Below are 13,723 nucleotides of genomic sequence, written 5' to 3'. Positions count from 1 at the left end.
TCATGCTCAGAATTTCTAAACTTTTAATTTCAATTAATAAATTAGAATATTTCTTTAAAGAAAATGCATTGTTTTAAGATAATCAATTTTACCTCTCCCTTAACATGGTGAGAATTGTTTTTGTCTGCAGATAAAATGTAAAGGACCAAGAAATTCATCCTAGTAATTAAACAAATATTTTTGGGAAATTCATTGTCATACTTAATTTACAAAAGAGGTCCAAAGTATTTTTTTTCTTGCTCTACCTAATTTTCTTAAACTCCCGTTTGAAAATTTTCTCCACATGAGGAATTACCTTTTAGTAGATACTTTGTTCCTCTCTGCTTGCTAAAATACTAGTTAACATAATTTCTTTTTGAATTCAAACCACTGAAAAATAGTTTCTAATTTACTTTACATATTGAAAATAGGTTTTGATTATTTTCAAGGAATTCATAGTGATGACAGAATGATTCATGGGGAATTTTGGATGGTAAAATAAAAGATCTCATCTTTTTACAAATGTGAAATATGTCATAGATAACTCCACTTTCCAATTTTTAGTGACATACGACAAATAGTTAAAGGTTTGTGTTTCTAGCTATTGGTTTGGTGGTCCTCTTGAACTGCTGTACAAGTCTGTACAAGTTAAGTGCCACCTTAACATTTCATAGGTAGAAGGAGAAGGCTATAGCATATAATAAAGGATAACCAACAAAGAAAAAGACTATAAGAAACTATTTGACCTGTTTTAGAATGTTTCAGATGTTTGATGAAGCCTGTTCAAATTTTTTTAGCAAGTCTGTTTCTAGTTAATTTTGGCATAAAGTATTAAGATTAAAGTGTTTTTCAAGTATTTTTTATTATATTTTCCAAATACTATACAAAAATTAAGAAATGTAGGCTAAACTCATAATTATGAAGCAGTGTTTGTTTTCATCATTTACAATTTTTGGAGGCATTTTTCTCCTGGACTCTGTATGAACTTTGCAGTTTTCTGGTGTGATAATTCAAGGACTTAGTCTACTGTTACTTATTAGATATCACCTTGTACTTTGTTCTGATATGGGGAAATAGATTAGTTAAGGGAGCTTAATCAAGGATTGTTTAGGGGATAATGGTTGAGAACTTAAGCTTTGGAGTCACAATAGGTTTAAATTCCAGATTCCCCACTTTTATCTTTTTGAACTGAGTATAAAACCAACCTTAAACTTCTAGAATTATCAGAGATGATGTATGTAGAGTTTTTAATAGCTTCTGGTGCCATAATAAGCTTTATAGTAGTGCTATTATGCTTTACTAGAGGCCCGGTGCACGAAGTTTGTGCACTCGTCACGGGGGTGGGGGGGTGGGGGGGCGGGTGTCCTTCAGCTGACCTGCACCCTCTCGCAGTCTGGGAGCCCTCAAGGGATGTCCGACTGCTGGCTTAGGCCTGCTCCCCCCAGTCGGACATCTTTAGCGCTGCCACAGAGGTGGGAGAGGCTCCCACCACCGCTCCTGCACTCGCCAGTCATGAGCCCGGCTTCTGGCTGAGCAGTGCTCCCCCCTGTGAAAGTGCACTGACCACCAGGAGGCAGACGCTCAACACATTGAGCGGTCTGTGCATGTCAGTGCGTGTCATAGTGACCAGTCGTTCTGCCGTTCGGTTGATTTACATATTAGCCTTTTATTATATAGGATGGGCATGTGGTATATTGGGTAACTTTTCATATAACTTGTTGGTTAGTATTAAAATAGATCTGTATTTAAAACATAGTCCAAACATTCAAAATATTTATTAATTTTTTAAATTTACTGTTGGCTATCTTTAAAATAGTTTTTAATCTGGTGAAGTTTATGCTAATATAATTTTCAAAAAATTTATAAATAGCTTTTTTTTTTATAAGTAGCTTTTCAGAAATTCTTATTGGAAGATAAAATTAGCTGTAATTGTTTACTTTCTTGTGTAGACTGCCAGAGATCTTAAGTTTCTATGTAAATTTAACATTCGTACTGTTTCATACATATATTCCCAACAATTTTTGATGAGCTCCTATTTTAAAATCTATGTTATTACTATGTTAAGTTTTTCCTCAGCGTAGGACTTTTGTTTTCTAATCTCATAATGCCATGGAAAACTATGAAGCTATAATGCCATGAAACTCAGGTCTTTATTAGAACTCCAAAAAGTAGGATTAGGAGAGAAATGGTAGTGTATCTTCTTTAATTCCTTTTCATCTCTTGCCTTCCCTTCCCAAACCATTCTCATTGCCCCAAGTTCAAATACTGTCATTTCTGCTACCTTATCTTGTAATTACTTGCCTTTCTGACTGTATGCTTATAGTTCCTTCATGAGCTCATCCTCTTTATCTGCCCTTCATGTCTCCTAAGGATCTAGCCTCGGCTCATTCTTTTTCTTCATGTTTTCCCTGGGCAATATCATGTATTATCATAGTTTTTAACTACCACCTATTTGTTGATGACCATACTTTCAACCCAATTACTCCTCTGAGCTTCATTCTTGTATTTGCCTTGTAATAGCTCTACCAGAAGGTCACAATAATTCATTTTCTTCATCAGAGATATTGCATGGTACCACTGCCCACCTGGTGTCACAAGCTAAGGACTAAAATTACCTTTTGGCTCTTTTTCTTCTTTTATTATGTACTTTAAAAAAAACTATTTTGTGAATGTGGGAAAATATATATAACACAAAATTTATTTTAACCATTTCAAGTGCATAGTTCCATACTTTTCTTAAGTGTATAGCATTAAGGACATTCACATTGTTGTACACCCATCACCACTACCCATCTCCAGAACTTTTCATCATTTCAAACTGAAATTCTGTACCCACTAAACAAGTAACTCCTCATTACCCCATCCACTCAGTCTCTGGTAACTTCTGTTCTACTTTCTGTCTATGAATTTGACTATTGTATGTAACTCCTAAGTGAAAGCAGACTGGCTTATTTTACTTAACATAATATTAAAAAAAATTTTTATTTCAGAGAGGAAGAGAAAGAGAGAGAGAGAGAGACAGACAAACATCAACAATGAGAGAGAATCATTGATGGGCTGCCTCCTACATATCCCCTCTGGGGATCAAGCCAGAAACCAAGGCATGTGCCCGACCAGGAATCAAACTGTGACCTTCTGGTTCATAGGTTGATGCTCAATTACTGAGCAGTGCTGGCTGGGCTACTTAGCATAATATTTTAAGGTTCTTCCATGTTGCAGCCTATGTCAGAATTTCATTCATTTTTAAGGTGGAATCATGTAATTTTGATAACTTTAAAAACTATTTCTGGAATCTGTTCCCTTTTCCTACCTACTACCATTGCCCTAATTGCTTCTTATTTGGGTTAACATAGTAGTTTCATAATTTATTAGCCTATAGTCTTTGCTGTTTCTCACTCTACTCTTCCCAGTCCATCCATCCTAGAGGTTAAAGGATTAGGCTTCAGAGATTAGAATTACTTTGAATCCATCTTCTGTCCCTTAATAGCTATGTGACTTGGACAAGTTACTATTTCCTCATATGTAAAATAAAGATAATAGTATCTACCATAGAGTTGTAGTGGTGGGAGGATTACATGAGATATAATCAATGCGAAGTGCTCAGTAGCACGCTGCTTAGCATATGGTAAGTGCTCAATGAACATTAGCTATTAATTTCTGTTCCTTATGGCTACCAGAGATTTATCCAAAGTGCAGCCTCTTATCAAATCACTGACTGCTCATCACCTACAGGATAAAGTTTAAGCTCCTTAATGTGGCAGGAACGGACCTCCATGTTCTTTCTCAGCTAGAATTTGTTATTTTCTCTTCCTTTATTTCATGCCTACTACTTTACTAGGAATGCCAAGCTAACTATAAGCGAATCTCTGTGTTGACCTTATTGTTTCCTGCTCCTCTTTTTGCTTTTGTTATCCTCTGCTTGGTGCTTGTATTTTCTTCCCACCATCCTCTCCTCTGGTTAATTCCTACTGACTCATTTATTACTTTCTTCAGGAATCTTACTTTAATATCTACTTCTTTCCCTTCATTATCTGGGAATGCCTTAATTTCTCAATTATTTTTGCAGGACAGTTTTGCCAGATATAGAATTCCCAGTTGACAGTCTTTTCTTTTAGCACTTTAAATATATCTATCATCCATTGCCTTCTGGCATTGAAAGTTTCATCTGATGAATCTGTGTGTTATTTTATTTAGAATCTCTTGTATGTGATGAGTTGCTTTTCTCTTGCTGCTTTAAATAGTACTGTTTTATTTTATTATTATTTTTCTTCTCATTTTATTTATTTATTTATATACCTTTAAAGCAGTTTACCTTTATTGTTGAAAATATTACAGATGACCCCCTTTTTTTCCCATTGTCTCCCTCCACCCCCCGCCCCCAGGCCTTCACTGCTTTATTGTCTGTGTCTATGGGTTACGCATATGTGCATATGAGTTCTATAGTTAATCTTTTCCTGTCCCTCCTCCCATCTTTAAATTTTAATTTCCAATTGTTTATTGCTACTATACAGAGATAAAATTAAGTTTTGTAAATTGACTTATATCAGTCTGAATGTTTATGTCCCTCTCCATTCACATGTTGAAATCCTAACTCCCAAAGGTATTAGTAAGTAGAAGGTGAAGCCTTTGGGAGATTATGAGCATGGAGTCCTCATGAATGGGATTAGTTGCTTTTTAAAAGAGACCATACAGCCTTGACGGTTTGGCTCAGTGGATAGAGTGTGAGCTTGCAGACTGAAGGGTCCCAGGTTTGATTCTGGTCAGGAGCACATGCCCAGGTTGTGGGCCCTATCCCCAGTAGGGGGCATGCAGGAGGCAGCCAATCAATGATCATCTCTCATCTTTCATATTTCTATCTCTCTCTCCTTCTCCCTTCCTCTCTGAAATTATATATATACTAGAGGCCTGGTGCACAAAATTGTGCATGGGGGGCATGGTGTGTCCCTCAGCCCAGCCTGCACCCTCTCCAATCTGGGACCCCTTGAGGGATATCCGACTGCCCATTTAGGCCCGATCCTGGTAGGATCCTAAACGGGCAGTCGGACATTCCTCTCACAATCCAGGACTGCTGGCTCCCAACTGCTTACCTGTCTGCCTTCCTGATTGCCCCTAACTGCTTCTGCCTGCCATCCTGATCACCCCCTAACCACTCCCCTGTCAGCCTGATTGATGCCTAACTGCTCCCCTGCCAGCCTGATTGCCCCTAACTGCCCTCCCCTGCAGGCCTGGGTTCCCCCCCAACTGCCCTTCCCTGCAGGCCCAGTCGCCCCCAACTTCCCTCCTCTGCTGGCCTGGTCACCCCTAACTGCCCTCCCCTGCAGGCTTGATCGCCCCCAACTGCCATCCCTTGCAGGCCTGGTCCCTCCCAACTGCCCTCCCCTGCTGGCCTGATCACCCACAACTGCCCTCCCTGTCAGGCCTGGTCCCTCCCAACTGCCCTCCCCTGCTGGCCATCTTGTGGTGGCCATCTTTGACCACATGGAGGCAGCCATCTTGTGTGTTGGATTGACAGTCAATTTGCATATTACTCTTTTATTAGATAGGATAAAGAGACCAAACAGAGCTCCCTAGCCTCTCTGCCATGTGAGGACATCATGAGAAGGTACTGCCTTATGAACTGAAAGGTGGGCTGTCATCAGATACCATATCTTCTAGTACCTTAATCTTGGACTTCCCAGCCTCCATGAGAAGTAAATTTTTATTGTTTATAAGCTACCTAGTCTATGGTATTTTGTTATAGCAGCCAAAATAACAGATAATTTCCTATCTTTCAATGTCTTTAGGATCTATGACATCACCCCTTTTTAAATTCCTAATATTGTTTATCAGGCCTGTCTCTTTTTTTCTTTGTCATTCTGGCTAGAAGCTTATCAATTTTATTAATCCTTTCAAAGAATGAACATTTAGTCTAATTGACTTTTTTTTTTCTGCTTTCTATTTCATTTCTTTCTTTTTTTTAATCTCATTAGTTCCTTGTTTGCTGTGAGCTTAATTTGGTCTTTTCTTTCTACTTTCTTAAGGTGGATTTTAGGCTATTGCTTTGAAACTTGCTTCTTTTCTAATATATAATTAAATGCTATAAATTTCCCTCTATGCACTGCTTTAGCTACTTCTCACAAGTTTTGAAATGTTATGTTTTGTTTGCATTTTATTTAAATTGTTCTAATTTCTCTTGTGACTTACTCTTTGATTCATGGATATTGAGAAATGTGTTATTTAATTTTTAAATCTTTGGGGATTTTTTTGTTACTGGTATCTGGTTTAATAATTCCTTTGTGCTCAGAGAACATATTTTGTATGTGTTAAATTTGTCAAGATTTGATGTATGGCCCAGAATATGGTCCATCTTGGTGAATATTCTGTAAACTGCATATTGGGGTGCAGTTTTCTATAAATGACAATTTGGTTAACTTAGTTAATTGCGTTGTTCAGGTTTTCTGCATCCTTATTGAATTTCAGTCTACTTTTTCTGTTGATTACTGAGAGAGGAGTATTGAATTTGCTAACTATAATTTTGGATTATAGGGGAAGGAAGGCCCATTCTTGCACGAATCTTCATGCATCGGGCCTCTAGTATAAATATAAGTAAGGTATATAAACACCAACAAATGCTATCTTAAAGCAGAGAACTCATTTGCTCTCTATATGTGACTGTAAGTAGGTTTATAATTTTAAAATTAATTCCTATGTTTTATTCAAAATTAGGGAATATCATCTTACAGGAAAGAAACATTTTAAGTGACCACTTGTGAGATGTTTAAGTAATTTTATATTTTGTATGATTCAGTGTTTTAGACACATTGACTTGAAAAACTTCACTGCATTTCTTTCTCTTTTTAGGATTATAATTCTCAGATGGGTTTAAGCATTCAGGTAACTGATGAAGATATTTATGAAATAATTCAAATAGATGGAACTGGTGATACATCTTCCAATGATGACATAGGAAGTACAAGAGATGTAGGTGAGCATGAAGTTCTAGAGATTATTGATGCAGGAGACCTGAAGGTACTTGAAGGAGAAGCTGATAATACATCAAATGGAGATTCAACTGATAACAGTAGTGATAACGAAGACCCTCAAATAGATATTGTGGAAGAGGTGAGGATTACTTTTGAGCTGAAACTTTCTTTATTCAATTTATAACATTTGTACTTCCATATACTTTAGAACAAAGAGGAATAACAATTAAGATTAACTCTGTCTTTAGTGTTAAAATGAGACTTATTTGTATGCTAGTATTTAAACTTTTAATCTGAAACTTGTAATTTACACCAGTAGTAAGTATTTAGAAATCAGCTATTATAGTTGTTGATCTTAACATCGTGCTGACCGTGTTTCCATGTCCGAATGCTGCTGACAGGTCACGAGTTAACTTGTGTCTTTTTCTCAACTCGTCAGCCAGTATTTCAAGAGACACGACAAGCAATACATCTAATTCTTTTCATCCATTTTTTATTATGGCAAAAATAAAAAAAAAGACATGTCACAGCAGAGAGGAATGTTTAAGCAAATTATGTACATCCACTTTGTCTGATTGTCCGAGTGACTTTGGTAGTCAGTTGAAAGATAGTACTTTATCAGAAGATAGTAATGAGTCTGACATTAGACCATCACGAAGGCAAAAGATAAATGTGATAGTATCTGATAGTGAAAAGTGATTCCAAAGAAAAATGGGCAAAAAAATATATTTTACCAGCCTTGGAGGGTTGTAAAAATATTTCAAGCATAACTGTTCAGCTTGAGGACCCACAAAGTATAAGTGAAGTAACCAATTTATGTCTTGATAAGGATTTTTTCAATCTCATTACTTTTCAAATCAATTTATACCAGTACTAAATAGAAAAATACAACAAAACCTCTGCTAAAACTTCAACATGGACTGAATTACTTATATGGATATAAAGAAATTTATTCGTTTAATTATATTGATGAGACTAGCAAGCTAGAATGGAAGGATTACCAGTCAACCGATCCTTTACTTGAATCACCCATATTTCCAAAAACTATGACTAGAAAGAGATTCAAGCAAATACTTACATTCTTAATGATAATTCACAAGCAACATGTAACACAGACCGTCCTTATAAAGTCAGAACTCTTTTGGATCACTACCTTGAAATTTAAATCTTTATATATACCAAAACAGCAGTTATCACTTGGTCAAGTTATGATTCCATGGAGAGGATGCCATCAGATTCAAGACATATAATCCAGTAATAAAATATGGAATTTTAGTAAGAATGCTTTGTGAAAGTGAGAGTGGCTGTGTTTGCAGCTTCGAGATATATACAGGAGAAGGCAAAAAGTTACAACAGACTATATTATCCGTCTTACAGCCTATTCTTGGCATCATATTTACCAACATAATTACTACAACAGCATGTCTACAGCTGAACTACTATTGAAGAACAAAACACTGGTCTGTGGAACAATAAGGGGAACTGTGGGTTGCCAAAACTACTAAAAGAAAAGTAGCCAGCTGCATGGGCAAGTTCTAGCTTGAAATAGCCTGTCAACAAGGTGCTAACTAGAGATTGTGGGAAGTTTAGGGGATGGAAGTGTAGGTAAAGAAGGCAGCCAGAACAGAGGCATATGGTATCTACTCTCATCCTAATAAATGTACCAAAATTTTTATGGAACATAGTAATTAAGCATGTAAGTAGTAATAACTGTCATTTATGGTGTTCTTACATATGTTCCAGGTATCATATTAAGTCTTATCTGCCTTATATTATTTAACATTTCCACTGCCTTATGAGTCTTATTATTAACCTCATTTTTTTCAGATGCGAAAACTGAGCTATGAGGAGTTTTAATAATTTGCTGAAGATCAGTAGTCAATCTCAGGCTATTTAACTTTTATGTACACTACTGTTCTGACTCTCCAAGATATATGTACATATGCCTACCTTTAAAAAATTCAAAGCATCATTAAATTCCTTAATGTGACCATCTTTCATCTTTCATCTTTAGGACCCCTTAAATTCTGGAGATGATGTTAGTGAGCAGGATGTGCCAGACCTGTTTGACACGGATAATGTAATTGTCTGTCAGTATGACAAGGTACTGTATTCATTCTTTAGACTTTGGGTTTATTAATTGCATTAATAGTAGAAAGCTATGTAAATGATGGGGAATATTATGGTGAATTATAGTTCACAGTTAAATTAATCTTGAAATAGCTCATTAATTGCATACATTTGAGGGGGGGTGGTCAGAGTGATACAGAAAAGTGGTAGTCCTTGTCTAAAGAAGGCGAGAATCTTATTGAAACAAGATGTTTCTGTATGGAATAATAGAATGGCGTAAAATAGGATGGTAGGTAAATCAAAAGCTAAAATATGTGACAGGTAAATCAAATGCTAAGATGAGTGGCATGTAAAACATTTGCCAAGATATGTACATACATATTGCTAAGATATTGTACATACAATAAGGCCTAAAAATGGCTAGGAGATACAAGAACTCATTTGTAGTTGGAGTTCTCTACCAATCCTTCATGAGTGATGTGAGGCTTTGAAATAGGTCTTGAATGATTTATAGGATACTAGAGGCCCGGTGCACAAATTTGTGCACAGTGGGGTTCCTTGGCCTGGCCAGGCTTGGGCTGAAACAGTCTCTTAGGCATCCCTTGAGGGGTCCCAGATTGCAAGAGGGCGCAGGCCAGGCCAAGGGACCCCACCTGTGCACCATGAGGGCCAGGGAGGGCTACAGGAGGTTGGCCAGCCAGGGAGGGACCGCGGGAGGGCTCCAGAGCATGTCCAGCCTGTCTTGCTCAGTCCTGATCGGCTAGACCCAGCAGCAAGCTAACCTACCAGTTGGAGCATCTGCCCCCTGGTGGTCAGTGCATGTCATAGCAACTGGTCGACCGGTCGACTGTTGCCCCCTGGTGGTCAGCACATGTCATAGCAAGTGGTTGAGCAGCCTTAGCATATCATTAGCATATTATGCTTTGATTGGTTGACCAGATGACTGGACACTTAGCATATTAGGCTTTTATTATATAGGATAGGTAAGTGTGGTAGGCATTTAGAGTAGAATAGCCTGATAAAAATGCAGAGACATGAATGCATGTAGAATGTACAAGGGACAGTGAAGGATAGCTCTGCCTTGACTAAAGTGTTCTCCTTTTGGATGTGTTAGGAAATGAGGCTGGGTGGGAAACAAAGTTGTGAGCAGATTGGAAAATCCAAAATCCTGGTAGAAGAAATCCAGACTTGATTTGATGGGCATTGGTCTTCTGAGAATGTTATTGAAAAAATAGTCATTGGGTTTAAAAACTGGCAGTGTTTGATGATTTGAAAGAGGAAAATAGTAAGAACAGAGATAGTGCATACATGAAGTAATCAGAACCAGACTAAGGGTGGCAGTAGAACATGAAAGAGTCAATGATTATGATGAAAGAATCAGTGGGCCTTGGTGATTAGCTGGATATTAGAGAATGACTGACAAGGGAGAGTTGAAGGCATCTCTCAAGTTTCAAGCCTAGAAATTAAGTTTGTAGTAATTTAACTTTAGCAACTAAAATATAATACTCTTTCTTTCTTTTTTTAAAAAACTCTATAACTGTAATCATGTAGTAGAATGATCAGTTTTTGTCCTTAACTTATGCATATTTACATTTATTTTTTAGAAGCTTTGAGATGTAATTTACAAACTACACAGTTCACCTAAAGTGTACAGTTCAGCGGTGTTTAGTATATTCATGGATATGTGCAATCCTTAACACAATCAATTTAGAACATTTTCATCACCTTGAAAAGAAACCTCATGCCCATTAGTTCTCACTACTACAGGCTATTCAAAAAAAATGTATGCACACAATGTCTTTAGATTCTATTATATTTTGAAAATGAATTGTATTCAAGATGTGTATATATTTTTTGGGGGACACTATATATCTCCTTATTTCCTCCCAGCCCCACTACTTGGCCTGAGGAACCATTAGTCTACTCTCTGTTTCTTAAGATTACCCTATTTTGGAGTTTCATATGAAAGGAATCATGTAATATGTGGTCTATTGTGCCTGGCTTCTTTATTTCACACAGTGTTTAAAGTTTCATTCATGGTTTAGCATGTAACATTCTTAATTCCTTTTTATTGCTGAATACTAGTCTACTGTATGGCTATACCACACTTGGCATTTTCAGCTGATGCAAGAAGAGTGCTGCTATAAACATTTGTGTACAAGTTTTTGTGTGAATATATAATTCCATTTCTTTCTAGGAGTGGAATTCCTGGGTCATATGATAATAGTTTGAGGAACCACCATATTGTTATTCAAAGTGGCTGTACCACAGTGTATGATGGTTTAGATTGCTCCATATTCACACTAACACTTGCTATCTGACTTTTTGATCCTATCCATCCTAGTTTTTATTTCCACCACAGTTTTTGTTTTATTTCCAACACAGTGTATGATGGTTTAGATTGCTCCATATTCACACTAACACTTGCTGTCTGACTTTTTGATCCTATCCATCCTAGTGGGGGTGAAGTGGTACCTCATTGAGATTTTGATTTGTATTTCCCTGATGACTAATGCATGTTTATATCTTTGACTTTTTTTGTTAACAATTTCAATATACTTGGGTGAAATAGAGGATGGTATTTAGAATGTTGTAAAAATAAATCATTTTATTTTCTAAAAATAAGTTTGTTTTCTCCCCTATAACATTTCATACAGATAGAAAATGGCAATTTAGATGCTGGTAAACATAAGCATTGCCAGGGTTCTTGTCCCAGTGTTACAAAGGGGTGCAGCAATCTGGAGAAAGGAGCTGATGCATAGATTCAATAAGGAGTCCAAAGACGAAAGATAGTTTTGAAAGGCATTAGGGGTCAGAGGAACTTCAGCTAAAGGAGCTAAAAGACTACCCCTTGTCTAAGGACCCCGTGCTATTTATTAACACAATTTTCCTAAGGCAAGGTGGAGACATACACTTCAAAGGGTAGGGTTTTCCGAAGCATTGTCAGGTTGGGGAATAGCCTACAGCTCTTCAGGTGTTTGGCCAACAGGAGGCAATAACATGCAGATTTAAGATGCCCTGAGCTGTCTGGCAGCAAACAATCCTATTCAGGTTTGGGGGAAGTGCTTTTTAGCTGTCCCAGATGATTCAGCCCCGCTGACATGCTGGAATTGGCTTCTGGCAAAGCATAAGAAGGAGTAAGTAACAGAAAAGGGACCAAACTTAGTTTACCTCTTTATAAATAGTATACTGCCTTCTATGAAGGAAATATAAGGCACCAACTTATATGTGCATTCTATAGAGGAACAAAGAATTTCTAGACCATTATGGGTAGAGTAACCTTTGTTGTACTTCATTTTGGGAAATAGCTTGTAATTAATTACATAGTGCTTTGTATTTTTCAAAGTATTTTCTCAGACATTTCCTTTTGTTTCTTATAATAACTTGTGGAGTAGATAGAAGGAGTGATATTAGATGTATAGTGTTAACAGATATAGTTGTCTGAGTGGAAACCAAGGCATTGGGGAACCATTGAAAAGTTTTTTTAAAGAAGAGTGCTGAAGTCAAAAGATAACTTGCAAAGAGAATGTATCTCTAAGGTCAGACTAGAGTGGGAAAGACCACTGTGGCAGTGAATTTTTGTAAGAGTAATTTCCCAGTTCTGGTCATTAGTTGTCTTGTTTCAAGTAGTATTGAATGACTCAAGTGAATTGACTTTTCAGTGTGTTTTTTTTTTTAAGAGTTTTACTAGTCAGTGTATTTTGAAGGCCAGTAGCATCAGTGACCCTTGGGAGAATTACCAATGCAGGATTTTGAGTCTTATCACAGACTACTAGATCAGAATGCGCATTTAAACAAGACTTCGCCAGGTCATTTGCATACTCATTAAACTTTGAAAAGCACTTTTAAAAAAGTGTATTTTTTGGTTTTGATTAGCATATGGAATTGGAATTCACCTTTAAACTTTATAAGTTAACAATTGGGGGAATACTTCACAAATATTAAGATGTGCAATGAGAAAAGGTCAAATGAAGGTTACTGGTCAAGATGTTGTGTGAGAATTCCTTGAAGTATATGGACATGTTATTTCAGAAGCCTAGGAAAAGTCTAAGACTAATATAAAGGGTAAAGTAATAAGGATATCATAGGGAAGATTAATGGTGAAATAAAACTTTTTACTATAGATGAGCATGTTCTGTGCTATAAATAGTATACTATCTACACTAATAAAAGAGTAAGATGCAAATTGACTGTACCTTTGCAATGCCCACCAGCCAATCAGGAGTGAGTATGCAAATTAACCCAACAAAGATGGAAGGTTAATTTGCATATGCAGGCGCTGAGTGGCCAGGGGCATTCCGCATTGCCCCAGCTGCTCTGGGCCTCTGGGCAGCGTGGGAAGGCAGAAAGGCAACTCAGGGCCGGAGCGAAAAGGCGGCTCCAGCCGGAGTGAAGGCAGTGCTGGCAGCCAGGGGAAGGAAGGCCCATTCTTGCAGGAATCTTCATGCATTGGGCCTCTAGTCTATAGATAAATGTGAAACTATTTGAATATGTTGCATCTTCATTTAACAGTATCAAACTTTTGCTTATAGCTGGCTTTGTCCCTTAGAAGCTAGTATAGTGAGTAATTGCTAATTGTGTAGCATAGTATCTCCCTTTTTCATTCTCTCTCTCTCATATATATATATATATATATATATATATATATATATATACACATACATATACATATACATATACATATACATACATACACACACACACACACACAC

The 13,723-nt window shown here is 37.0% G+C and overlaps 1 protein-coding gene across 2 annotated transcripts in view; it reads left to right on the top strand.

The window, feature by feature from the left end:
* Positions 1-13,723, top strand: part of GTF2A1L (general transcription factor IIA subunit 1 like) — a gene marked incomplete at its 5' end in the record, with an annotated part of 42,480 nt that overhangs the window by 19,656 nt on the left and 9,101 nt on the right. For both annotated transcript variants that reach the window (XM_080684839.1, XM_080684838.1), the window contains 2 exons: positions 6,820-7,080; positions 8,956-9,045. In XM_080684839.1, coding sequence (XP_080540965.1) covers positions 6,820-7,080; positions 8,956-9,045 — 351 coding nt within the window. The remainder of the gene's footprint in view (positions 1-6,819; positions 7,081-8,955; positions 9,046-13,723) is intronic.

This window comes from Plecotus auritus (assembly GCF_963455305.1).
Source record: "Plecotus auritus genome assembly, chromosome: 8".
Classification (NCBI taxonomy): domain Eukaryota; kingdom Metazoa; phylum Chordata; class Mammalia; order Chiroptera; family Vespertilionidae; genus Plecotus; species Plecotus auritus.
This window is presented reverse-complemented; position numbering and strand designations above follow the sequence as displayed.